At 43.7% G+C, this 27675-nt stretch overlaps 1 protein-coding gene across 26 annotated transcripts in view; it reads right to left on the reverse strand.

Moving 5' to 3' along the window:
* ADGRL3 (adhesion G protein-coupled receptor L3) overlaps window positions 1-27675 on the reverse strand; it is a 662256-nt gene that overhangs the window by 153535 nt on the left and 481046 nt on the right. For all 26 annotated transcript variants that reach the window (XR_013542364.1, XR_013542366.1, XR_013542369.1 and 23 more), the window contains 3 exons: window positions 13713-14009; window positions 11564-11667; window positions 7355-7540 (listed from right to left, as the gene is read on the reverse strand). Coding sequence is in view for 19 of the 26 variants with exons in the window: in XM_072991729.2 (XP_072847830.1) it covers window positions 7355-7540; window positions 11564-11667; window positions 13713-14009 (587 nt within the window). In the remaining 7 variants the exon portion in view is untranslated. The remainder of the gene's footprint in view (window positions 1-7354; window positions 7541-11563; window positions 11668-13712; window positions 14010-27675) is intronic.

The raw sequence follows: 27675 nt of genomic DNA on the forward strand, positions 1-27675 counted from the left end.
CCCCCTGAACTGTCCCCGTGGTGGCTTGTGAACGTGTAATCACTAGCACCCTTTTCACATGTTCAGCCAGGTCATTTCCCACGAGCACGGCTGCTGGCAGAGTCGATGAAATTGCTAGCCGCCAAACTCCCCTCCAGCCTTGAAAGTTGACAGGTACCTCCGCGACTGGCAGTGAAATCACCTGCCCCTCAATCCCTGCCACCTTCATGCTCTCATTTGGGATCACATATTCCCTAGGAATAATATCTGGATGGCACAGGGTCACCTGAGAACAAGTGTCCCGCAGCCCCCGATACTGACGGTCAAGTATTCCTACGTCCACCCCTGCTGTCTCAAACAACTGAGAATCTGTTCTCACCAGCAGGCAGCGCCTGACCTCTACAAGAGGACCATTTTCCTCAGCCTGATCAGCAGATGTAGCTGTTTCAGATTGAGTAGCCATGGCAACAGGCTCCCTCAGTGACAATGAGCCTTGCTCTTTCTGGACACAGAACACAGCTTTTGGCTTGGTCCCACTCGAATCCTGAGGCACAATTCCTTTTAGCTGCTTTAATTTCTCACACTCTGAGATTAGATGGCCCTTTCCCTGACAGAAATAACATTTTCTGGTGTATTTTGATTCTCTCTCATCTTGTTTTGGTTTTCCCTCCAAAATCTGAGGTCTTGGTTTCATTTCTGAGGGCTTCCCTGCACCATGGGCCCCTCCCCCTTGCTGGCTTTTCCCTGGTCCCTGAGAGTACTTGCTGTAGGTTTCTTTGGGTTTACCTACAGATTTCCCCTCACGCAAGGGCTTTCTTATTTGGGAAATAAAATCTGCGATCTCGGCTGCTTCTGCCACAGATTTCGGTTTCCTTTCCCTCACCTGGAATTTCAGTTCCCCATGCAGGACTGAATAGAACTGTTCCAGCGCTATCAAATCTTTGAGCTGCTGAAAGGTCTCTGTCCCCTCCTGAGATAGCCATTTCTCTAGCAGCCTCACCAATTGGGCCCCCACTTGGGTAAAAGTCTGCTCTGGTTTCTTTGTGAGGGACCTGAATCTTTGCCTCAGCTGTTCCGCATTTATCCCATGTCTTGCAAACACCAGTTTTTTAAACTCTGCAAAATCTCTCATCAGTTCCTGTGGCATCTCTGAATAAACCTCAGCCAGGCTACCACTGATTAAAGATCGCATGATGGTCATCTTCTCAGTTTCCCTCACTGAGAAGTCCACAAACGCTTTTTCCACTAAGGAAAAGAACACCTCAGGACAATCTCCCTTGTGGTACACAGGGAATTTCTTCAGGTCAGCTTTAGACAATTGGCCTCCCTCAGAATCCCTATTGTTATTATTGTTCTGGTTCATCATTTCCAGTTTTCTTAATTCAAACGCCATTCTCTCTCTCTCTCCCATCTTTCTTCCCTTTCCATTCTCTCTCTCTCTAACTCAAATTGCCTTTGTTTCTCTCTTTCCCTTTCCTCCATTTTTTCTCTCTCTAATCTTTCCTCCATTTCAAATTGCCTCATCCTCAGTTCATGCTGTTGGGCTATGAGCAATTTTCTGAGTTCTGGGTTCTGTTCTCCCGTGCTGTCACCTTGCACTGAGCCAAATTCATCCTCAGAACCTTGGTCTACCTGGGGGTCTTTCACTTCACCCATTTCTGCCATCTGGCTTCGAGTCAAGGGCATAATCCCCCCTCAGAACAAGCTGCTTTAAAAAGTCAAGCCTCAAAATAAAACGACCACTTTTTTTTTTCCTCTTTTGCCTCAGAACCAGCTTTCCCTATAGATTGCTGCTGTCCTTCAGCACTACTTGCAACTGTAGCGAGTTAGAGTCTACCCCCCTCTGCTGGGCCTCTCAGCAGGCAGGCTAGATCACTGCTGTTTCACAGTTTTGCCTCAGCTTTTTTCCTGCCAAAAACAGGCTGCCTCAGAGCACCCTAATCTAGTCTCCCCAGTTGGCACGTTCTTCTACTAGCGCACCTCCCCGTGAGGTACACCTAGAAGATTACCTACGCGCCTCAGATTGTCCCTGACTAGACCCCCCTTGCTCTGGGCACACTTGCCAAGGCTTTGCTGGACCGCTGGACAACTGGACCAGTCGTATCCCACACGCTGGACACCAATCAATGTGACAAACCCAGACCTACTGGGATCTGCCACACGTTAACTAAGCTGCCACCAACCATTCCCTTTAAGAAGTCACACAGACCAGGGATGGATTTTTAAACAAATAAAGAACAAGGTTTATTTAAATCACACACAGGGAAAAATAAAATGATCAGGTGAATAAGATATAGTAACGTGGCTTAGTTTCATTCATACATGCATACAGTTTGGTTCACACAGAACCCTTAACTTGAAGCACAGACCCTGAACCTATCAGTTCTGGCTAACCAACAGACACCTGAACCTATCAGGTTGGTACTCTGACACACAGTAGTACCCTGTCTGACACACAGACTCCCACACCAGCTTCTTCTTCCCAGCTGCTGCTTCGTCACATCCCAGCGTCTCCTAACTTCTCCACACACGCATCACATATATATACAGTACAGCCCCTCCTCCTGATGTCCCGCCTTCCACTCCCCATAGGATGGAACTTTCCCTCCAAACCCATGACAGACAGGTAACATCAGTGCTGTATGTAACAATCGTATCTTTTCAGCCTGCAGATACATCATTAGAGTGTATACAGAGTGTTGGGCACTAAGAATAAATTATGGCTTCCCTGTCCTTCTACAACCCAGTCACTAAGATAGCAAACAAATGGATGAAACAAATGCCCTGGATCCATTCCAGTCGGGTTTCAGGCCATGCCATGGCACAGAAACGGCATTGGCTGCTCTGTATGATGACCTACTGAGGGAGGCTGACAGAGGTAAGACGTGTTTGTTGGTCCTCCTCGATATCTTTGTGGCCTTTGATACCGTTGGCCACGGTATCCTCCTGAGGAGGCTCTCCAAGTTGGGAATTGGTGGCCTGGCATTTGCTTGGCTCTGATCCTTCCTGGAGGACCGTCCTCAGAGAGTACAACTTGGGGAGAGGGTCTCGGCCCCGTAGAGCCTCAAATGTGGGGTTCCATAGGGGTTGATTATCTCCCCAATGTTGATAATATCTATGTGAGGCAGCTGGGTGATGTTATCAGAGGGTGTGGAGCATCGTGCCATCAGTACGCTGATGACACCCAGCTCTACATCTCCTTTTTTCCTACAGCAGTGGATGCCGCTCTGTCCCTTCAGTGCTGTTTGGAGGCTGTACTGCAATGGATGCAGGAAAATGGGCTGAGGCTGAATCTGGACAAGACAGAGGTCCTGAGGGCGGACGGCCCCACCATCAGCGGTCTGGGGAACTCTCTCTCATTTGGGGGGGGTGACTCTTACCGCAAAGAGTGAGGTACGCAGCTTGGGGATCCATCTGGATCCAGCGCTCACCATGGAGACTCAGGTGGCGTCAGTGGTTCACTCCGCCTATTTTCATCTTTGGTGGATATCCCAGCTGCGTGCCTATCTTGATGTTGGAGCACTCACCACTATGGTACATGCGCTTGTAATCTCGAGATTAGACTACTGTAATGCACTCTACGTGGGGCTACCCTTGAGGTTGATGCGGAAGCTTCAAATGGTGCAGTTTGCAGTGGCCAGACTCCTTAGTAGTGTGAGAAAATATCATAATATCTCTCCCACGTTGTCTGCTTTGCATTGGCTGCCTATTCGGTTCTGCGTAGGTTTCAAAGTTTTAATGCTTACGTACAAAGCTCTAAACAGTTTAGTGCCTCGATACCTGGCGGTGCGCTTACTCCCATCAAAATCTACCCGTATCACTCGATCTAGCCAGGAGGTGAGGCTGAGGAGCCTAATGCCAAGGGAGGCCCAAAAGGAAAAAAAAAGAAACCGGGCCTTCTCGGCAGTGACTCCTCGCCTTTGGAATAATCTCCCTCCTGAGATCCACATGGCTCCTTCACTGGGCATTTTTAAAAGCCAATTGAAAACCTGGCTGTTTAGGCAGGCCTTCCCTCTAACCACTATTTGATTAACTTTTTTACCTTTTCCATCTTGAATCAGTTTGATTATGATGCCTTATATTATTGTTATATTTTAAATTGTTTATTTTATATGTTGTACGCCACCCAGAGTAGTTTATTGAGTAGATGGACGGAATTTAAATAAAATAAAATAAATACATAAATAAATAAATAAATACAAACATCATATTTGAGTTGAAGCTTGAGTTCCCAATAATGAAAGTTTTGTGAAACTTCAGCATTCCTGCAGGCCTTGGGTCTGGTTCAGGAGAGGAAATGTTTGCAAAACCTTCTGTAGATAAAATTGTCTGCATCAAGTCTGATCTGGATGTCATGTAAATGCCACTGCACATAAAATTGTGTCATCTTACTACATGGTCTTTGGGAAATTTCGTTTTGTCTTTATTTCTTTCTCAGAGGCTGACAGAGGACATGTGGAAGTATTTCCAGTCACATACTCATTGAAATTTCGCTGGCTAACAAAATTTTGTAGGGAGAGTTTTTGGTTTCCACATTCTCAGTTTTTATTTCCTAATTTGTAGATGTTTTACAAAGTTTTAAATAATGATAGAAAAGATATCTATATATTTGCAGGATGCAATTATTCATCTGCTCCCTAGTGGATTGATGACCCAAGTAAATTACAGTCCGGTATCTGATCTCCTGTTTCTTGGCAACCTAATTGAACACACGGTTGCTTAGCAACTCCAGGCATACCTGGATGATAAACACATTCTTCATCTTTTTTTAGCTTGGCTTTTGCCTAGGGTTTTCAACAAAAGAAATAGTATATCTCTGTAACTTTGAGGCAATAGGCTATTCTGTACTTTTGGAGCAATTATAGAATATAGTAGGTATGCAGGAACTTGACCCACAATGGTTTCAATAAAAACTTCATCCAATTAAAGAAGTTTTAGGAGACATATAGCAAAAAGAAGTGGCAGAATGGATTGCACCACTTCAGAATGCAACTGGGGGACTATCCTTTTGAATGTTACTCTAGATTTAAAATCTCCTATAAACAACAACAACAAATAGAAGGCAATTTCCATAAGCAAGGAATTTTGTACATGGGGGAATAATTTAAAAAATGGACTGCCCCATCTGTTGTCTGAAATTATATAGTCTGTTGTATCACTTCAGAACTATCTCCATCTGCTCCATATTCAGAGTTGGTTCCAGCTAATTAATCCTTTGAATTCTAACAAACCTGTTGAGTAATTTACAGTAGTTATTAAATCCATAAAAATTAACAAAAAACAAACTTTCCCCCTCCTCTGTAAAAGAACAGCATCATGACACAAGAATCCTGTTTCTTGTAAGGAAAAGGGACCTGCCTTCAAGGACAGCCATAGTCACCCTCATTTGTTCGAGAGCTACTTGTACTACTTGTACTTTTAAAAAAAACAGAAAAAAAACTGTTGCCTGATTAATCTCTTGACTGACCATAAGACGTTACTTGATTAATATAAGCAATTAACAGCATGATTCTGTTCAGAAGCAAGCCCTGCTGAGTCCAAAGAGACTTAGTGCCACAATACTGGGTATAAGGCAGCTGTCCTACACACACTTTACCTGGTAGTAAATCCTAGTAAGCTCTGTGGTACTTGCCAGTACACATGCACGGCACTGCCCTGTAAGCAAATTAACGCTGGAGCCCAGGTTTCAGTACGATCAGCCTCAAATGCTCTGTCTCACATTGGATAGGTGGCTGTATGCTGACAACAACCAAAGGCCCCTTTCTCTCTCACTTTATCCAAAGTAACAAGAGCCTTGGTAATCAAGTGCTGCAAAGAATGGCCACTGGCCTAATGAGGAGAACCAAACTGGAACTGGGTCCGGAGAACAACGAGGTGATCATGGTTGGAAATCCTGTAGGCCAAGAGATCAGCTGTTCATTTTGGGGTCAACATTTAAGACCTGGCCCTGCTTGTGAGTCCTCAGTTAACTGTCATGACCTGGTACCCTTTCTATCAATGTTGTTTATTTGCCTGCGTGGCCTTTCTCAGATTGGATTGAAAGAATCCACTGTTCATAAGTGAAACATATTTTTCAAGACTGTTTGGAAGTTTGGATGGTATAAAACAGGCAACTCGTCTACTGGAAACTTCAAGATACAGTGTAATGTTGAATAGAAAGCCAGCTGATCTAGCAGCAACCTCTTTGCTTCCAAGGCCAGCTGAATGAGCCTGTGATGATCTCTGAGGAGCCGTTTACATTCCTCCTGAACTGAGTATGTGAAGGAACATCTCGCTCCATCTTCTTCCTCTCCTTCTTCTGTCCCCTTCTGACCTTTGCTAGGGAGTGTCAACTTTGTTGCACTCTTTGGATTGCTGCACCACAGCATAGTTCATTCCAGTCAGACCTCTAACAGTGTTGCTGTTACGGGTCTGACAAATACGATTTATTGTAGTTGAAATGGGTCCCCCCCCCCCAAATTATAATCTTGATTTGGAATGTTGTATACCTTCTGCCTTCTTCAGAGCTACAGTGGTAAACGTGTACCTGGGTTGTATCATTTCAGACTGAATAATTATCCATAAGAAAAAAACAAAATCTTTTATGCTGGAAATGAATTGTTAGGTTCTAAGAATTCTGAATTGAGGCTTCTTCTTTTTTTTCCCATATGGAAAACCATTGTCTCACACAAGAAACCACACACAGGGAACAAGAAATCATTGGTTCCTTTGCTCCTTCAGTTTTTTTGTTTTCCCTTGTTTCTAATGATCTGAGTTCCAAAATTAGGAAAACTGCACTAGGTAGGCGATGAAGGATGCTAAACTAGGGGTGGAAAATTTCAGTCTCCTCTAGCTTTCAGTATATGAGCTAGTTTCCAGTATCATTCTGAGAGGCCAGTACTCTCTCAAATTATTGTGGAACGCAATTTACCAAGTATGTATATCCTAACACCTACTATTATCCAGGATATCCAGTGCAATGTAGTGGGTAGAGTGACAGACTAGAACCCAGGAGGCCTGGATTCTAAACCTCACTCAGCCACAGAAACTCACTGGGGATGTGGAACTGGTAGAACCACTCCTTGAATATCTCACTGATCTTGAAAGCCCTGTCAGGATTGGTATTCGACTTGATGGCACTTAGCAACAAGCTATTATCCAAGGGGGCAAGACCTCTGTCACCTCACCCTGTTCCTGAATCCTAACATTTTCTAAGACCGGAATCATTCTTGGATAGATCATATATTCCACAAGTGTTCAGGACAATCGAATGGGACAAAAGGGCATCTGACTCAAATGACAAACGCAGCAGGAAAATACATAGAAGGCAGAGTCATGGTGTAGGGGGCAGGGCAGAAACGTTTTCTGCATACCGTAGGAGGCCATTGTTTCTTACCTTGTTTAAGCTCCGTGCCGCACTGTCTTTTCCGCCAGGCGTCAGGTTCCGCAGCTGCACATCCAGTAAACCCACCAACTGATCCATGGCACGAACTGAGTAGGTGATGTCCCCTGCATTGAGATGACTTTTTGTCTGCTCAGCAAGTTCTCTGGCCACATTGGCAGCCGTCTCCCCGGACTTCAACTGCGATTTAACAAACAGGAGACAATATCAAGATATTTTACTGCTTCGATTAAAGGAGTATGCATTTTCATGTTACAAGGAAGGAGCTACAGGCTGAACTTTCATATTTCCTGTTAAGAGTAGGACCAAATATTGTGCACCACTTTCCAAGCTTTCACGCAAATTACTGTATTTAATTTCCCATGCAGCAAAATCAATTTACCACTTTTTAAAAAACCATCAATAATGTATCTTCCCTTTTTCTTTCTGCTGCTGAACATACTTATAAATGCTGGATGAACCAGTGGGATCCTTGCCTTTTCTGATCGCAAAAGATCCACTGATTCTTAATGAAATACTAACTTTTAGGTCCACAAGACTGAATGCTGGGACCTGGTTTGGCTCTTCCTGGGCAGGATCTCTCTAAACAAAGAGGCCATCAGCCAAACTGAGGACAATTTTATAGCAGTTTTATAGGTTTGGAAAGGAGTGTATTCAGTGTATCCGAACAAAGTGGTTGTGTGTTAGTTGGGTTTTGTTTGTTTGTTTATTTCTGTGAAAAGTTGGGAAACTATACGGCTAGAGCAGCCATCCTTAGACTATTAAATGACCTTTTGCACAGAATCCTCAGCATTTGTTGTTGATAATGCTGGTGCTGCTGCCAAAAACTGGGCTGGCCTTTTTTGCTCTGATGCAGGACTGAAAACTCTTGCAGTGCTGTGAATCTTTTGACAGGATGTTTCCTCTCTTTCCATGAAGACACACACAAAAAATTGTGGGTATTTGTTGCAGGCTCAAGATGGGATGAATATATCATGTATCATTTGGGCCTGTCAGCAACGTTTAATAGACAGTTTGGCTCCAAAGCGAATGAGTATTCTTTGTTAGAGTCACAATGAAAACATCAGTGAGATGATGCAAATTAAAGTTATTTCTGAAGACGAGGCATAGCTAGAGTCTCTTCATTCAGATATTAAAGGATATAGCATGTGAAACGCCAACATGAAACCCAAAGGTTTCAATTATGTGAATGGATTTGATGAATCAGGATTCATGGGAAATGGTGTGACTCTGCACTATCTGATGTTGTTTATCAGTTTTGAGTTTGAAATGTGGTATGTAGTGTGTGGCTGTGGCGGCATGGAGGCATGCAGAGCGAAATGCAAAAGAATCTTGTGACTGATTCAGTGTTTCTCTCCTGAGTGTTCATATGCAGTGGTACACTGGGTGACTCATCAGCAGAAAATGAGAAGAGGTGGAAATAACCACTATTATTATTTTCTTCGTTCTGAGGGAAACAGCTTCATCTGGAATACAGTATGAGCAAAAAGAGTCATATGGCATCAAACTGTAAACGGATAAGGAGCCAGTTGTGAAATGTGAAAGATACTGTCTGTGACAAATAAAGGTCTTAATCTATGGAAAACAAGCAAAGAGACCGATTCAGTACTGCTGATAACAAAATTATCAAAGATTTGCTGTGCAGTTCGTAAATAACCTGCTTACCTGGAAAGGCTGTGTATTGCTCACTGTTCAAACCATTTGATTCTACTGTTTTTGACCACATTACATATTTCTACCCATATTGCTATTTGGCGTGCACCATCAAATCACTTCAAACGTATGGAGACCCTAATTGGGTTTTCAAAGTAGGCAAGACAAAGGAATGGTTTACTATTGCCATTTCCCAGTGAGTTTCCATGGCTAAGTGCAGACTTCGACTTGTGTTTTCCAAGTCCTGTTTTGACATTCTGCACACTAAGTTGCATTGGCTCTTGTTTGTAGCTTATACCATAATGGCCAAAATCCTGTTGCACAAGTTACACCTGTGAACGGGTGATGGTATCACCACCAGGAGAGATTTTCAGTAATGAAAGATGTAGTCCTTCTATTGCACAGCTTCTCTGATTCACAAGTAAACTGTTTCACTGCATGGAAGCTGAGGGAGTTGTACGATGGGAGGAGCAAGTGTGTAATTAATTATTCAGTATCACTCCTGTTAGTGACATCCACAGGCTTAATTTATGCAACAGGATCTTGACCAAGAAATCTGTGCTGCAAAAAACTAAGACAAGCATATCACTGGTGTTGATATTGAAGGAGAAGGGAATCAAACTTAAGGAAGCTTAATGAAAAATAGATCAAACAATTTAAGCAATGAGAATGCTTATGGTTTGTTAAGCAATAAAAATTGATGTTGAAGAAATTATATGACTTTTATCTGTCGACCAATCAGGTATACTACAACAGGGACTATTATGAGATAAAAAGGATATTATGATATAACAATGGAGTATTAGAGAATTCAGCTAGGGGATCAGAAGGCTTTAAATAATTGGAAAATATGAGGTAGAAAAATCACACTGAATTCTCATAGAGAAGCCCTCTAATACTTTTAAAGCAATGAGTCTTAGTCAAGGAGAGACTAAATGCCCCTACTCTTAATGTGATGCTTCTGCAAAGCTTTTGGTATCCAGGTCTCAAACATATACTGCATTTTAAAGTCAGGAAAGGGTTTTGACCCTTGGATCAAACTGACTGGGTGTTGACCTTGAGTTGGGGGCAATCTTGCAATCTGTAAGTGGTTTTGTTGTACATAATTATATTTATTCGTTGCTATTTTCATAACTTCCTTGCTTCTGTCACTGAGAAAATATTGCAGTCATTTCAAATGATTTAATTGTGCTACTTGTTTAGAACCATTAGGTACACTAAATTCAACTTATGATTTGAAATGAAAACTCATTACATGTCAACTGCAGGAAAGAAGAAATCTATATATTGTACCCTAAGCTAATCAGAAAAACAAGTTATTTTGTTATTATTGGTGCCATAAATGGGAGATAGTTTGGTATTCAAAACCTAAATGGACAATAACTATTATAAACATTAACCATCACTGTTGTTAATGTTATTTTAGACATAGTAAGTGGAAACTACCATTGCTCTTTGAAGACACCAACACCAAACTTAAAAAAGAATTACTTAAAAACAGTATCTAGATTTCAGTACACATTAAAGGGCTGCAATTTCCTTTGGAAGTTTTTATGAGTATTGAGAGTTTATGGGACAAGCAATGTATTTAGGCCAAAAACAGGAGACAAACATTTACCTGCTCATTAGGTTCACCATGAATTTTTAAGAAAATTATTTTCAAAATTAAATATTCCATACATGATGTGGAAGTGTCACCCATATACGCCTGCAGAGGTTTTTTTTTTCAGTAGTTCTATACTATTGCTAGAACCCAAAGGCCATTGGCTTGTCGTCGGACTGTGACAGATCATTGTCATGGCACCACAGGTGCTGCACATTCCCTTTCCCTACCCACCAATTGATTCCCTGACTCAAACGGTGGTGGATGCTGCTCTTCTCCTGCTCTTTGCCCGATCATCCAGTTGTGGCAGGACCATGGACTTCACTTCTCTACCTCCTCCAGCAGCTGCCCACTCAGATGAGGAGGTGGGGCAGGGATTACTACCACACAGCCTTTGAGTGGCCAGCTGCTGGAGGAGGTGAAGGGAAGTCTGTGCTCCTGCTGTGACTGGACAATCATGTGAAGAGGAGTAGAAGAGTAGTACATGCTGACTAATGAGTGTGGGAGCTGGCCAAGGAGGGAAAGAGAAAGCTTGGCATCTGCGGTGTCTTGATGACAATCCAGCACAATCTGACAATCCACGATAGTGGCCATCTCTAGTAATGGTAATGTTTTTACGGGAATCAAAGTAAACAGACTGATGCACTCTTGTTATTTTTACTATTTCCTGATCACTATCTTAAATGCAACTTGTGGGAAGTTATGATGAAACTGATCCTCCTCATCTCTATTTCATTATTCTGACAATAGTTCACTGCATCACATTTTTAACAACCATTGTTGCCTTCATCTTTGATCTAGGAGACACAAATGGAATACTATCATCTTTCAGGACACTGTGTAGGTATAGTTATAGCAAAATCACAGTCATATAATAGTAAACTGCAAAGTGATCAGGGACATAAAACACAAACACAAGGTAGTATCAGATGTAAGTGAATCCGTACCTTCTGCATGATATGATTGACCCAGAGTGAAGAGCAGTTGCTAAGATCTGGCCCTTGGGGATCCCAAATCCCACCAGGAGCAAGGCAGAGAAATGTTGAAACTCCTATAATGACAAAGGCAGCATTAGTCCAAAGAAAAGTAACATGATGAAGTTCACAATGGATGCACTCCCAAGAGAAATTTAACATTCAATCTACAATCATGCTAAAATATTACAGAGTCCAAAGCCTTTCTTATAGATTATTCTCCCCCCCCCCCCGCCCCGGTAATAACTATATAGCCATCTAGAGAACAAGGCCACTCTAGCCATTGTGAGTGATTTTTGTTATATTCATCAAAACAAGTAAAATAAAGCATGTAGTCTTAAATAATCATGAAACATATTAGCTTGATTTAGATAGGTATTCTTCTGAAGGCATCTGGATCTGCTTGCCTGACTTTTCCCTCTCCGCATCCCATCCTTAGCAATGCCAATCCTTGTTAGTTTAAACTACAGTTCCCTGTTATTTCTGACATGAGGGACTGTGCTTCTTCAAAGTTTGTTTACTATGTACATACAATGTACAATGTTTACAATGTAAAAATCATGATTTAAGATCCAGATTAATAAACCAATAGCAAATAGTAATTCCATATTTCAGATGTAATTAAGCCAACCAAGACTGTAGTCTATGCAAGAACGGAGGAGGCAAGTGATTTCTCAGTCACATGATCTTTCTGAAAATTTAACAGAAATATTGAACTGACTAATCGCTTTTGTTGTTTAGTTGTTAAGTCATGTCTTCGTGACCCCATGGACCAGAGCACTCCAGGCCCTGCTGTCTTCCACGGCCTCCCAGAGTTCGGTCAAATTCATGTAGGTTGCTTCAGTGACACTGTCCAACCATCTCGTCCTCTGTCGTTCCCTTCTCCTCTTGCCTTCACACTTTCCCAACATCAGGGTTTTTTCCAGGGAATCTTCTCTTTTCATGAGATGGCCAAAGTACAGTATTGGAGCCTCAGCTTCCAGTGAGCACTCATGGTTGATTTCCTTCAAAATGAATAGGTTTGATCTCCTTGCATTTCAGGGGGCTCTCAAGAGTCTCCTCCAGCACCACAATTCAAAAGCATCAGTTCTTTGTCGGTCAACCTTCTTTATGGTCCAGCTCTCACTTCCATACATCACTACTGGAAAAACCATAGCTTTGACTATACAGACCTTTGTCGGCAAGATGATGTCTCCGCTTTTTAAGATGCTGTCTAGGTTTGTCATCGCTTTCCTCCCAAGAAGCAGGCGTCTTTTAATTTCGTGACTGATGTCACCATCTGCAGTGATGATGGAGCCCAAGAAGGTAAAATCTGTCCCTGCCTCCATATCTTCCCCTTCTATTTGCAAGGAGGTGATGGGACCAGTGGCCAGAATCTTAGTTTTTTCATGTTGAGCTTCAGATAATTTTTTTTGCACTCTCCTCTTTCACCTTCATTAAGAGGTTCTTTAATGCCTCCTCACTTTCTGCCATCAGAATGGTATCTTCTGCATATCTGATGTTGTTGATATTTCTTCTGGCAATCTTAATTTCGGCTTGGGATTCATCCAGTCCAGCTTTTCGCATGATGTATTCTGCATATAAGTTAAATAAGCAGGGGGACAATATACAGCCTTGTCGTACCCCTTTCCCAATTTTGAACCAATGACTAATCGCTACAGTGTCTCAAATTCTATAATATCATTCAGTCAATTAAGTATAACAGGTTTCCATTTCAGTGGTATGCTAAAATTATTAATTTTTAAAACTATCAGTGATCCATAGGCAGGTAGATAAAGAGAAATATAGCTAGAGGCAGAGATATATAATGGCTGAAATCCTATTGCTCAAGTCCACCTCTACAACGGTAATGATAACATCAACAATGGCAGGTTTCTCTTGATGAAAGGCTTACTTTCGTGATTTTAGGGTATGCATACCTTGTGCACAACACAATAAAGTTGTGCGCACCCTGGAATCACAATCGGCAGCTGCCGCCATCGCCACCAAAGACATTATTTGTGTTGTACAGGTAGGCCTGATTCAACAGGATTTCAACCAACAGATGGAGAGATATATTGATATATATGCCTATACGTGGATGTGAGTACACTGATCTCATAACATTATTTTATAAACTCACCTACAGTGCCCCTTGGGCATGGCTGCTTAGCCACTTGTCCTTGACGAGTCTTATACCACATGATCTCACGGGCTTCCACTGCTTCACAGCTCTCTGCTCCTACCGCAGGCAGCTGGGAAGATGCAGGTGGCAGGTGCGTTATGATTTCATGGAAGACATCCAAAACCGGCGATGGGGTAATTGTGCTCTTGTTCCGTCTGCCCGACGCAGTGGTCATGTGTGCAGTACTGGTGGTAGTAACCCGCGTTGTGGTGCTCGTGGTTGTCCTGCCCAGACCCATTGCTCCAGAAGTTGATGCTACCGATTAAAAGGGAGGGGAGGAAGCACATTAAGAAAAGGAGAGATCCTTGGATTCCAAAATTCTTTTCCTAAAGTTTTTGGCACAGAAGTCACAACAATTTTGCAGATCTGTCTTTTTCTCCTTGTGTCACCGGTAGGGATGTTAATCCTTGCTTTATTAGTCCTTGCAGCCAAGAAGGCGGCTCTCTAAATTTTTAGTCTTAACTTTTTGAGTGGGCAGAGTATTTTGTGGTGCTGTTTATTCAACAGTAACAACGAGTGCTTCGTTGAATGTACTTTAATCAGAAATCTGAAGCATCAAAGGAGTTATCTGCATATTGTAAATCTATCAGTTTTTCTTATCTCTCTCTCTCTCTCTCTCTCTCTCTCTCTCCTTCTCTGTGTGTGTGTTTTGCTTCTTAAAGGGAGAGAACATTCCTTCTGTATAGTCATTTTGTATAAATCACTACAAAGCTAAATTACGCAAAAAAAGGCATTTTTGGTATTGTGCTTATACTGGAGGTGAAGAATCCTGTTGGGCTCAAAAATCTGTCGTTTAGTTTACTTGCTGTACTGAGAGGCTTAAATTAGTGACAGCAAAAGATTTTAGTGAATATTCTTTCAATTTCTAGTTACCTTTCAAAAAGCTTTCATGTCCTAATTTGCTGCACAATTTATTCCAAATGGTAGACTATGGGGAATGAAAGGCCACAACCTCCTTATAATAAGAGATGCTTCATAAGTTATTTGTTCCCTGTGAAGAAGTCATTTGACCCTGTCTGGAATGAAAGATAGCAGCAATATTTTTTTCGGCTTGTGTGCATGCTGATCAAGCATCTTCTTCTCAAACTGGCTTTCTGAATACTGAACCTGTGGTAGAAAAGCACAGGTACAACTCTAAAGCCATTTCTATATATCTTTGCGTTGTATATGTAAATTATGTCCGATGTGTGAAAAGGCCCAAAAGGCACAAATTGGCCCACAGCCTAGACTAGTCAGCATTTAGCCTTGTTTCACTGAAGTATGTAGCATTTGCTTTGCCAAATATATTTAATTTTCATGTATATGTGTGTGTAGTGAATAATTTCAGTTCAAATACTGAAGAGTTTAAAACCCATTCTTGCCACTTTCACCATCCTATGGGTTTTCCATTCAGAATTATAAAGCTTTTCTTCTCTTAAGGCAATTAACCGGATTCTGCAAGGGGAACTGACTAGGAGTTAGCTTCATATTTCTCATTTCCTGTATAAGCCCCACTTGCGATCGGTTACAATTTCATTGTGAGTAATTTCACTTTGCATTTGGGGGATGTATTTACTTTCAGAAACCCTGTGGTGTTTACTGTCTACCATCAATAACCTAAGAGGGAAAACATCTCTTGCACGAAAACTTTCCTCCAGAAGGACCCTCTTTCCACTTTCTGAGATTTAACCTTGCCACATGAGTTTAGCACTTGGAGAGAAAAAAAGGCAGGTGATCATGGTATTATCTTTTCCACAGATGTCTTATACAAAGAGGGGCAGCCAACCCATTTTGTATGGGGTAGATTTACCTAGAAAAGCAGGGCTGGGCTTAGATCGACATTACACCACTTAATTGGTCATGGTGCTAATCTAGAGCCCACTACAAAAGGGACAAGTAATTCCCCACTGTTTTTTTTTAACCAGAAATGATTGTCCTCCCAAAGTCATGTACAAAATATTTGCAGAATATCATGAGTTTCATTTTTAAAATGGGCTTATGCATAACTCAGTCTTTTTCATCAAAACCCTACTTGCTTTAAATTTCACCTGAATTCATTAGTTAACAAAAGAACAAGATGCCTGGGTCATTTACATATAAATGTTTTTTTATATGTAATGATTAAATGCCAACCTGAGCAATGTACTGCTGATTCTACAGCACAAACATGCAGTCAACCACCCAGATTTATTCAGGACGTTGCATTCTGAATAGGCCACTCTTTGTAAACTTGAGTAAGAGGTGGGATCATTTTATCACTATTGCCATTTCATTTTCTAGACTTTTTATCCAATTGAGTTATATTTTTAGTAATCTCTCTCATGTTGGTGTTTGTGCTCATTTTACTATGCTTGCTTTACTGGTTGAAGTAATATAAAATAACTCTACTCAGGAGATGTAGATAGTTTATAGTGTACAAAGGGTGCACCAGCAATTTAGGGGAAGGAGACAAGTAGTGGGCTGTTCCGCGGGCATAAGTTCCCTTATGCAAGCAGACACTCTCTTCTACTGGTAAAACCTCTTTCTCCTAGCTCAGTGATGGTGAACCTTTTTGAGCCCGCATGCCCAAACTGCAACACAAAGTCAACTTATTTATTTCAAAGTGCCAATACTGCAACTAAAACCTGAATGCTGAGGTTTTAGTTTAGAAAAACAACAACTACTCCTGCACTGTAAGGGTTAAATACTTCTCTCTCCCCCCCCCCCCAAGGGCGGTATTAACAAATAAATACTTACTGGTGGGGCAAATCTGCCTTCCAGTGAGAGGGAGTTCCAAAGGCTGGGAGAGTCTTTGAAACACACCTGCATCTTTTATATTGCAGGGATGGTGTTAAAATACTCATGTGTTTCAAACACTTAGGTTGTTTTCTTCACGGACTCTTTATAATATCTTTTGCATGGCAAGGGCAAGAAAAAATGTCCAAAAAGAGGCAAAAAAAAAAGGGTCAAAGGCTTCATTGTGTGACTGTGCCCATCCTTATTCATTTATTACTTTCATTTTCCCCCTTAGCTCAGAGCTTAGGAAAGTTCCTTTTGGTGCAAATGCTGGAAGATAAGTTTTTTGAGCATCAGCCTAGAATCCTGTCAGAAGGCCAATATGGGGAGATTTAACAATCAGAGGGATTGGTGACAGGGGATACATTAACACGCCACAAATAAAAAAAATCAAGCAAAATGCAAGCTTTTGTGGATCAGTCACATGATCAGAGGGACTGTTGACATCATCTTCAGGACTCAGCCAATCAGCTGCCACCTTGGGAGCCCAGCCCCACTCTCCTGGGTCTTTGTGACCTCACAGGGACCCCACCTCTCTGCTGGCAGATAAAAGGGGCTTTCTGGGCAGGGCAGGAGACCAGAAGGGAAGCCAGTGGCTAGAGGGCAGTCTGGCAGGGAGAGCAGCAGTGGTTGCAGGGGACCCAGCCCTTCTGCCCAAGGCAAGTTCTCTCCCTAAGCAGATAAACTTTCTAAGTGGGCTTGCAAGTTAACAGCTCAAGGCTGGCGGAGATCCGTGGCTTGAAGCTGGCTGATATCGGCAATGGGGGGGGGGGAGTTGGCGGATGTTGGCAGACAGAAGCTGGTGGAATCTCCCTGTGGAAGCTGGCTGAGGCCGCAAGGCGGAGGCTGGCAGAGGTTGGCGGATGAAGCCAGGGGACTTTAGCCTCCTGACACCAGCTGGCAGAAGCTTGGTGGATATCAGTGGATGGCAGCCCAGGTGTGTGTGGATGGCTGGTGGAGTGAAGGTATGTGTGTGTCGGGGGGGGGTGGCTGGTGTGCGTGTGTGTGTGCGAATGGGCCGGCTGGCGTTCTGTGGGGATGTCGCCGGGCGTGTGTGTGTGTGTGACCCAAGCATTTGGGAGCTGGTGGAAGAGATGAATGGGTGGATATTCCTGGTGGAAGCCAGTGGATGTTGGCAGGCGGAACTTTGGGATGAAGTTGCCAGAACATTGGTCGGTGGATACGCCTCAGTTGAAGCTGGTTGACAGCAGTGGACGAGCTCACCCCTTAGTTGTTATTTCTCTCTCTCTCTCTCTCTCTCTCTCTCTCGTAGGGCCCGAAGCTTCCTCGTCCCCAGGGAGATACAAGGGACCAGAAGGCAGGCGTCCTGCTGGAGCTGAACCAGGCCATTGTCTCCGCTGAGGATACCCGTTTAGCCTCTTTTCCAAAACCAAAAAAAGAATTTTCCAGAATGGTTTTGAAGTGTTGTCTTCTTTGTCAGGGGCTGTCACGGGATTATCTTCCCCATCCCCTCATTATATCTGAGGCCCAATGCCTGGGGTGGATCTTTGTGAAGTCATGGTGTGGGGCCTTGTGATGTCACAGGAATTGGGAACACAATTTTTCTCTATGCATGTGTGAAGGAGTGAGCTAGGCATTGTGGGTTCCCTGTCTGAGCTCCTAAGCAAGTATATTACGTGTTGTGTTGGACAGACACAGGAAGCCAGTGAGCCCTGGTGCCATTCGGAGAGGGTTGGAGTCGGGTACCCAAACACTATGGCCACCCCGTAACAATAGACTTGCTCCTTCCCTTCCACCACTGCTCCTCACATTTGTTTGCCTGGCCTGGAGATTCAGGGAAGCCCAACCATTTCCTGGCACAGCAGGAAATGGTTGGGCTGGCACAGTCTGAGACCTGGCAAGCCTCATCTTCATCATCAACACCACGAGCACTTCATGGTCAGCTCCTTGCAGAGTACGTGGGGAGAAAATATGCCACTTCGAAGAAGCTTCCAGTCCAGCCTCTCACGCCAGTGCCACAACTGAGGAAATGGAGATGGGCAATGATTTGGAGATGACCATACATTAAAATTCATGTGGATCTATGCCATGGATAGATGGCAAAAATACACTGGTACTACAAAATCTGCTGCTTGAGGGCAGTGGCTGCCTCTGAGTGCCTAGTGCAGTGATGGTGAACCTTTTTTGAACCCGACTGTCCAAACTGCAACACAAAATCAACTTATTTATTTCAAAGTGACAACACTCCAATTAAAACCCGAATGCTGAAGTTTTAGTTTAGAAAAAACAACTGCTCCTGTACTGCAAGGGTTAAATGCTTGTTTTCCCCCCATGGGCAGTATTAAATAAATACTTACTGGTCCTCCAATCCCCATTGGGCTAGACCGGTAATGGTCGCCACTGCACCCCTCCGCTAGACCACGGCACCAGCAGAGGGGAGTGCTGAAATCCGGGATCGGAGGACAGGTAAGTATTTCTCTATGGCGACCTGTGGCTCATGTGCCAACAGAGAGGGCTGTGTGTGCCAACTGTGGCATGTGTGCCATAGGTTTGCCATCACAGTCCTAGCTGATCTCAGAGATCTACAAGCATAGCCATCCTACCAGCTATGATATGCCAAGAGTAGAGCTTTAAAAAGGGGCAGCGTGAGGAAGGATAGCTATTGTTCCAGAGGCAAACCTATAATCTCCAATATCATTTGAAAACTAAATCTTGACCCCACTGAAATTTGGAGATCCAATGCTGTCTGTCATGCCGAGAGGCCATTTGCAGGGACCCTGGACCATTACAAAGGGATTAGGTCTACTAAACTGCAGACCAATGGGGTTCTGGGGCTCTGTGCTTCACTCTGACACTGTGCTTCTTCTTCTTCTTTTGCTTATAAAGAGGTAGTTATTTGGAGTGGAAATATTTGAGTCTTAGGTTGATATGCCTACATGGTTATAGAGGTGGGAATGAAAAGGGATGCAGAAAATGGCAATCATTAACATTATGTATATGTTAATATTGGTTATAAACATTCAGAAGGCTGGTTAACATAAACATCTTGATAGTAGGTAAGGGAGTTGACTAATAATGAACAAATCTGTTAGGCTGCAGGCCTGTTGATCTTTGAAGCAATAAATAGCAGGAATCGAGCAATGTAAAGTGCTGCAATGAACTGCTGCTAATTCAGATGCCAGTACTAACATGCAAAGTCAAGGGACTATGTGGAGCAAGAAATACCAACCTCGATTGGTCGACCGATTGATCTATCGATCTCTCTATTGATTTATCTATCCATCCAACTTGCATACCACCTCATTTAGCAACACCTACTACTCTGGGCAGTTTTCAAAATAGACTGACAAACCACCCCCCACCCCCCCAAACAACACCTAGACACAAACCCAAACAATATGGCAATAACCAACTCATTAAAAAAAAAGCCACACACCAAACTCCTAAACTTAAAAAGTTAAAATTTTTACAACCCCAGGGGACATGTTCATGGAAGCCGCTTTATAAAGTTCTGTCTTTAGTAGTTTCCTATAAGCTAGGAGGGACAGAGCATGGGCACCTTAAATGGAAGTTTATTCCGCAGAGTAGGGGCCACCCTTGAAATGCCCCAATTTCTCATTCTCTTTTTGGCCTCTTTCAGTTGGATACCCTTAAAATAATGGTTTGGGAAGAGTGTGTAAAATGGGCACCTGTATTCTGGGGGATCTATTCTGACAAATATCGAGTTCCTAAAATATTAAGAGCTTTATAGGTCAGGCACCAACAACTTGAATTGGGCACAGAAACTAACAGGGGCCTAGTGTAGGCAAGGTAAGACTGGGGATGTGTTATCAAATTTGCAAATCCCCTGAATTAGTCTGGCTGCTGCATTTTGGACCTGCTGGAGTTTCTGTGCTAAGTAGTAAACAACCCAGACGAACATCAAGTCAATAAATCCACAAACCTTCCATTTGCCTCTGAATAAGGAAATGGCTGGGAGTGGCGAAGCTGCAAGGGTAGCACAAGGGATAAAAGGACTGGTAGCTTTTTGAGAGGCACCGTTTACAGAGTGTAATGGGCAGAGAGACTACCAGTCCCATAATCTCTTGTAATATCCCTTGCAGTTTACCCACACTCAGTTATTTCCTTCTTTAGGGAAAAATGGTGTTTGCTCCAGAAGCTTATAGAAGCCCGTATGGGAGTGGTGACTGTTACATAACAGCACTGATGTTACCTGTCTGTCATGGGTTTGGAGGGAAAGTTCCATCCTATGGGGAGTGGAAGGCGGGACATCAGGAGGAGGGGCTGTACTGTATAAATATGTGATGCCTGTGTGGTGAAGAGGAGATGCTGAGACAGACTGTGAGACACTGGGTTGGGACGAAGCAGCAGCTGGGGAAGAAGAAGCTGTTGTGGGAGTCTGGGTGTCTGACAGGGTACTACTGTGTGTCAGAGTACCAGCCTGAAAGGTTCAGGGGTCTGTTGGTTAGCCAGAACTGATGGGTTCAGGGTCTGTGCTTTAAGTTAAAGGTTCTAGGTGAACCAAACTGTATGCTTGTGTGTGTGAGAATAAGCCACGTTACTTTATTTTATTCACCTGTTTGTTTTATTTACCCTGTTTGTATTTAAAATAAACCTTATTCTTTTATTGTTTAAAAATCCATCCCTGGTCTGTGTGACTTATTATAGGGAATGGTTGGTGGCAGCTTAGTAACTGTGTGATAGATCCCAGTAGGTCTGGGTTTGTCACATTGATTGGTGTCCAGCGTGTGGGATACGACTGGTCCAGTTGTCCAGTGGTCCAGCAAAGCCTTGGCAGGTGTGCCCAGAGCAAGGGGGGTCCAGTCAGGGACAGTCTGAGGCGCGTAGGTAATCTTCTAGGTGTACCTCACGGGGAGGTGCACTAGTAGAAGAACGTGCCAACTGGGGAGACTTAGATTAAGGTGCTCTGAGGCAGCCTAGTTTTGGCGGGAAAACGCTGAGGCAAAACTGCATAGCAACAGCGAGCTAGCTTGCCAGCTGAGAGGCCCAGCAGAGGGGGGTAGGCTCTGACTCGATACTGTTGCAATTTAGTGCTGAAGAACAGCAGCAATCTCTAGGGAGAGCTGGTTCTGAGGCAAAAAGGAAAAAAAGTGGTCGTTTTATTCTGAGGCTTGACTTTTTAAAGTAGCCTGTTCTGAGGGGGGATTATGCCCTTGACTCGAAGCCAGATAGCAGACATGAGTGAAGTGAAAGACCCCCAGATTGACCAAGGTTCTGAGGATGAATTTGGCTCAGTGCAAGGTGACAGCACAGGAGAGCAGGACCCAGAACTCAGAAAATTGCTCATAGCCCAACAGCATGAACTGAGGATGAGGCAATTGGAAAAAGAAGAAAGATTAGAGAGAGAGAAAATTGCTCTGGAAAAAGAAAGAATGGCGTTTGAATTAAGAAAACTGGAAATGATGAACCAGAACAATAATAACAATAGGGATTCTGAGGGAGGCCAATTGTCTAAGGCTGACCTGAAGAAATTCCCTGTGTACCACAAGGGAGATTGTCCTGAGGTGTTCTTTTCCTTAGTGGAAAGAGCGTTTGTGGACTTCTCAGTGAGGGAAACTGAGAAGATGACCATCATGCGATCTTTAATCAGTGGTAGCCTTGCTGAAGTTTATGCCGAGATGCCTGAGGAACTGATGAAAGATTTTGCAGAGTTTAAAAAACTGGTGTTTGCAAGACATGGGATAAATGCAGAGCAGCTGAGACAAAGGTTCAGGTCCCTCACTAAAAAACCAGAACAAACTTTTACCCAAGTGGGGGCCCAATTGGTGAGGCTGCTTGAGAAATGGCTATCGCAGGAGGGAATAGAGACCTATGAGCAGCTTAAAGACTTGATAGCCCTGGAACAGTTCTATTCAGTCCTGCAGGGGGAATTGAAATTCCAGGTGAGGGAAAGGAAACCGAAATCTGTGGCAGCAGCCGCAGAGATCGCAGATTTTATCTCCCAAATAAGAAAGCCCTTGGGTGAGGGGAAATCTGTAGGTAAACCCAAAGAAACCTACAGCAAGTACTCTCAGGGACCAGGGAAAAGCCAGCAAGGGGGAGGGGCCCATGGTGAAGGGAAGCCCTCAGACATGAAACCAAGACCTCAGATTTTGGAGGGAAAACCAAAACAAGATGAGAGAGAATCAAAATATACCAGAAAATGCTATTTCTGTCAGGGAAAGGGTCATCTAATCTCAGAGTGTGAGAAATTAAAGCAGCTAAAAGGAATGGTGCCTCAGAATTCTAGTGGGACCAAGCCAAAAGCTGTGTTCTGTGTCCAGAAAGAGCAAAGCTCATTGTCACAGAGGGAGCCTGTTGCCATGACTACTCAGTCTGGAACAGCTACCTATGCTGATCAGGCTGAGGAAAATGGTCCTCTTCTGGAGGTAAAGCGCTGCTGGCTGATAAAAACAGATTCTCAGTTGTTTGAGACAGCAGGGGTGGACGTAGGAATACTTGACCGTCAGTATAGGGGGCTGCGGGACACTTGTTCCCAGGTAACCCTGTGCCATCCAGATATTATTCCTAGGGAGTTTATAATCCCAAATGGGAGCATGAAGGTGGCAGGGATTGAGGGGCAGATAATCTCTCTGCCAGTAGCAGAGGTACCTGTCAACTTTCAAGGCTGGAGGGGAGATTGGCGGATAGCGATTTCATCGACTCTGCCAGCAGCCGTGCTCGTGGGAAATGACCTGGCTGAACATGTGAAACGGGTGCTAGTGATTACACGCTCACAAGCCACCACAGGGACAGTTCAGGGGGGTAATGATGAGCCAGAGACGGAAGCAGGTGGGGGGAGTTCAGAAGCTGTGGTGGAAACCTTAACCACAGACAGCAGATTTGGACAGGAGCAAAAGGCAGACGCCACTCTCCAAAAGTGTTTTGAACAGGTGACTGACGCCCAGCTAACACCTGAAACCCCAGTGAGATTTCTGGAGAAAAAGGGGATTTTATATAGAGAAACCCTGAGGAATATCTCAAAAGGGGGAGATGGGATCAGAAGTCAGCTGGTGGTACCTGAAAAGTATCGCCCCATGATCTTACAAAGGGGGCACTCTGACATGTTTGCTGCACACTTAGGAGTCAACAAAACACAGCAGAGAATCACACAGAATTTCTACTGGCCTGACATAGGGAAGCAGATCAGGGAGTTCTGTAAACAATGCGATGTGTGTCAAAGGCAGGGGAATAACCGCGATAGGACCAAAGCAAAGTTGTGCCCTTTGCCTGTGATTGACACTCCGTTTAAATGCATAGGGGTGGATATTGTGGGACCTTTGCCCAAGGCCACAAAGAGGGGGAACAGGTTCATCCTAACAATTGTGGACCATGCCACAAGGTATCCTGAAGCCATACCCCTGACTAACATTGAAACTAACACAGTGGCCGATGCTTTGGTGGGGTATATGTCCAGGATGGGATTTGCCTCAGAGATAATCACAGATTTGGGCGCATCGTTCACATCAAAGCTCATGAAACGCTTATGGCAGATCTGTGGAATTAAGCACAAGGAAACCACTGCTTATCATCCTGAAAGCAATGGGTTAACTGAGAAGTTCAATGGGACTCTAATGCGCATGATTAGGGCTTACTTGGCAGAGAATCCAAACAATTGGGACCAGAAGCTGCAACCCCTTTTGTTTGCTTATCGATCAGTGCCACAAGCCAGTACCGGGTTTAGTCCATTTGAACTTCTATTTGGGAGACGGGTGAAAGGGCCCCTTGATTTGATCAAACAAAATTGGGAGCAGATCACCCAGGATGACCCACAAGACGTTGTGACTTACATAGACACCTTGATGAATGACCTAAGGAGAAATCTAGAGCTGGCAGCAGAAAACCTGCAAGCTCAGAAGGTCAGACAGAAAACATGGTATGACCACAAAGCTAGAGAGAGGCACTTTGACCCAGGGGAGGAAGTGCTCTGGCTTAGGCCCTGCAGAGAGAATAAACTGCAGCTCAAATGGGCAGGACCATATAGGGTCATTTCCAAGATGCCAGACCTGAACTACCTAATAGAGCAGGAGGAGAACCAAGCAAGGAGGGTGGTTCATGTGAATGCCCTAAAACCCTACTACAGAGGGGAACAGAGGGTTTTATTCGCGATAAAAGCAGCTGAGAGTGAGGAAGCTGAATTACCCTTCTGGGAGGGTAGAGGGGAAGTAAAATACAACCCAGAGGAGGTAAAGATCAGTCCTGCACTCACCCAAGACCAGCAGCAAGAACTAAAAATGCTGCTTAGGAAATATCAACAGGTGTTTTCCAACAAGCCGGGGATAGTGAAGGGAGTGATGCATCGGATCCACACAGGGGATGCACCCCCGCAGGCAGTATCCCCATACCGAGTAACGGGACCCTATAGGGACAAGGTGCGGAAGGAGCTGGACGAGATGCTTAGGGAGAACATAATCGTCCCCTCTTCTAGTCCTTGGTCCTCTCCGATAGTCCTTGTGGACAAGCCTGATGGGAGCATTAGGTTTTGTGTCGATTACAGGAAATTAAACCGTGTAACCACTCCTGATGCCTACCCAATGCCCAGGCTAGACAACCTGATTGAAACCATAGGGGGTTGTCGGTTCATCTCATCATTGGACCTGGTAAAGGGATATTGGCAATTAAGAATTGATCCCAGGGATCAAGAAAAGACTGCCTTTTGCAGCCCTTTTGGTCTCTATGAGTTTCGAGTCCTGAGCTTTGGTCTCAGAAATGCACCAGCCACATTCCAAAGGCTGATGGACCAGACCTTGGCAGGGCTCAGTGACTTTACAGTGGCCTACATTGACGACATAGGGATCTTCAGTAATACCTGGGAAGATCACCTGATACACCTGGAGTTAGTGCTGCAAAGGTTAAGTGCAGCAGGGCTAACAGTAAAGGCCAGCAAGTGTCAGCTGGGTAGCCCAGAAATAAAATACTTAGGTCACATGGTAGGGGGAGGAATGATAAAACCCCTGGAGGCCAAAATAGAAGCTGTTCGTGATTGGCCTAGACCCAACACCAAGAAAAAAGTAAAATCATTTCTTGGGTTGGTGGGCTACTACAGAAAGTTCATCCCGAGGTTTAGCGAGATTGCGGCTCCGCTGACCGATCTGACGAGGAAGAAGGCTGATGACCGCATCCCGTGGACCAGCGACTGTGAGGCGGCGTTCCAGAGGTTGAAGGAGGCATTAATCAACTATCCTGTCCTGCGTGCTCCAGACTTCGACCGGGAGTTCATCATCTACACCGATGCGTCTAACAGCGGGGTAGGAGCAGTTCTGTGCCAAGAGGATGAGAATGGTGACCAGCATCCAGTGTCCTACCTGAGTAGGAAACTTCAAAAAGGTGAGAGACATTTGGCAACCGTGGAGAAGGAGTGTTTGGCCATAGTCTACGCGATCCAGAAGGCCAAGCCTTACATCTGGGGAAGACATTTTATTCTGTGTACTGACCATTCACCATTGCAATGGTTAAAGACAATGAAAACCCACAATAGCAAACTTATGAGGTGGGCTTTAAATCTACAGGACTATGACTTTGAAGTGAAGGTGGTCAGAGGGTCAGTGAACTGTGTTGCTGACGCCTTATCAAGAAGACCTGAAGACTGAAGACGGCGAAAGAACATGGACTATATGTATATAATGAAAACAAAAAGTTAAAATGTACCTGGTTTTAAATTGGTTTGTATTAATAAAGGTAAATTGATGTAATGTATAGGGTAAATGTTTAAATGCCTATTTGAAATGTTTAACTTAGAATGTAAGTAAGTATAATATGGTAGGTATAATTGGTGTTGTGTGTTTTATACAGGTTGTTTTTTGGGAAAAAGCACCTTAGCTTTCCCCCTACAAAACAACTTATAAAGAGGGGAGGTGTTACATAACAGCACTGATGTTACCTGTCTGTCATGGGTTTGGAGGGAAAGTTCCATCCTATGGGGAGTGGAAGGCGGGACATCAGGAGGAGGGGCTGTACTGTATAAATATGTGATGCCTGTGTGGTGAAGAGGAGATGCTGAGACAGACTGTGAGACACTGGGTTGGGACGAAGCAGCAGCTGGGGAAGAAGAAGCTGTTGTGGGAGTCTGGGTGTCTGACAGGGTACTACTGTGTGTCAGAGTACCAGCCTGAAAGGTTCAGGGGTCTGTTGGTTAGCCAGAACTGATGGGTTCAGGGTCTGTGCTTTAAGTTAAAGGTTCTAGGTGAACCAAACTGTATGCTTGTGTGTGTGAGAATAAGCCACGTTACTTTATTTTATTCACCTGTTTGTTTTATTTACCCTGTTTGTATTTAAAATAAACCTTATTCTTTTATTGTTTAAAAATCCATCCCTGGTCTGTGTGACTTATTATAGGGAATGGTTGGTGGCAGCTTAGTAACTGTGTGATAGATCCCAGTAGGTCTGGGTTTGTCACAGTGACAAACTCCCATGTGGACGTAAGATTTCTTGGCTCTAGCTCCCAGAATTCTGACTTGGGGAATTCCTGGATAATCCTGGGGACTGCAGTGCAAAAAGGTCCCATGATTATTACTGATGTTCTAGTTTCGGAATCCTCCAAGCAACACAGAGTCCAAATTTTATATCACGGTGGCTTTATTTGGAAAATAAAGGCACAAAAATTGGGCACAAGATTCATAGTCACATCCCCTTTGTTAGGTTAGGTATTAGAAAAGGTGGGGAGGAAAAGAAATGGGGAAGAAAAGGAGAAAGCTTGCAATCTATTTGATTTTAGTGGTTCAATAACTGGCGCCATCCACTCTGACATCTGTGTAATCTTGAGGACCACAAAGCCTTTTCCTTGTTCTTTCTGGATTATATAAGATGCCACAGAAACTATGCAAATCTTTATAAACCAACTTGTGAAGGCTGTCCATGTAGTCATACTTGTGACCTTCCATTTTCTCCACTACTGAACGTTCTACAACTGTGCCAGCAATCCCACATTCTGACATTTACCAGTGAAGGCCTAAAATGTGCCTCTGCTGTGATATAAAGACGACATTCTACAATTTGGCATAAAGTGATCAAACATATGCACAAATGTTTGGACAACTGGCAGAAACTTAATGATGTTGATAGACTGATTTAGCACTCATGTAGAGTATTACAACCTGAAACAGATGCAGAAGCCAATATAGTCTTCCACTATGGCGAGGTCATCACAAACAAGTATGCTGAAACTTATCTAGATGCCTATTGCTTGGTCTTCATGGTCAGACATGTA

The sequence above is a fragment of the Pogona vitticeps genome, chromosome 2 (genome assembly GCF_051106095.1).
Source record: "Pogona vitticeps strain Pit_001003342236 chromosome 2, PviZW2.1, whole genome shotgun sequence".
NCBI lineage: Eukaryota > Metazoa > Chordata > Lepidosauria > Squamata > Agamidae > Pogona > Pogona vitticeps.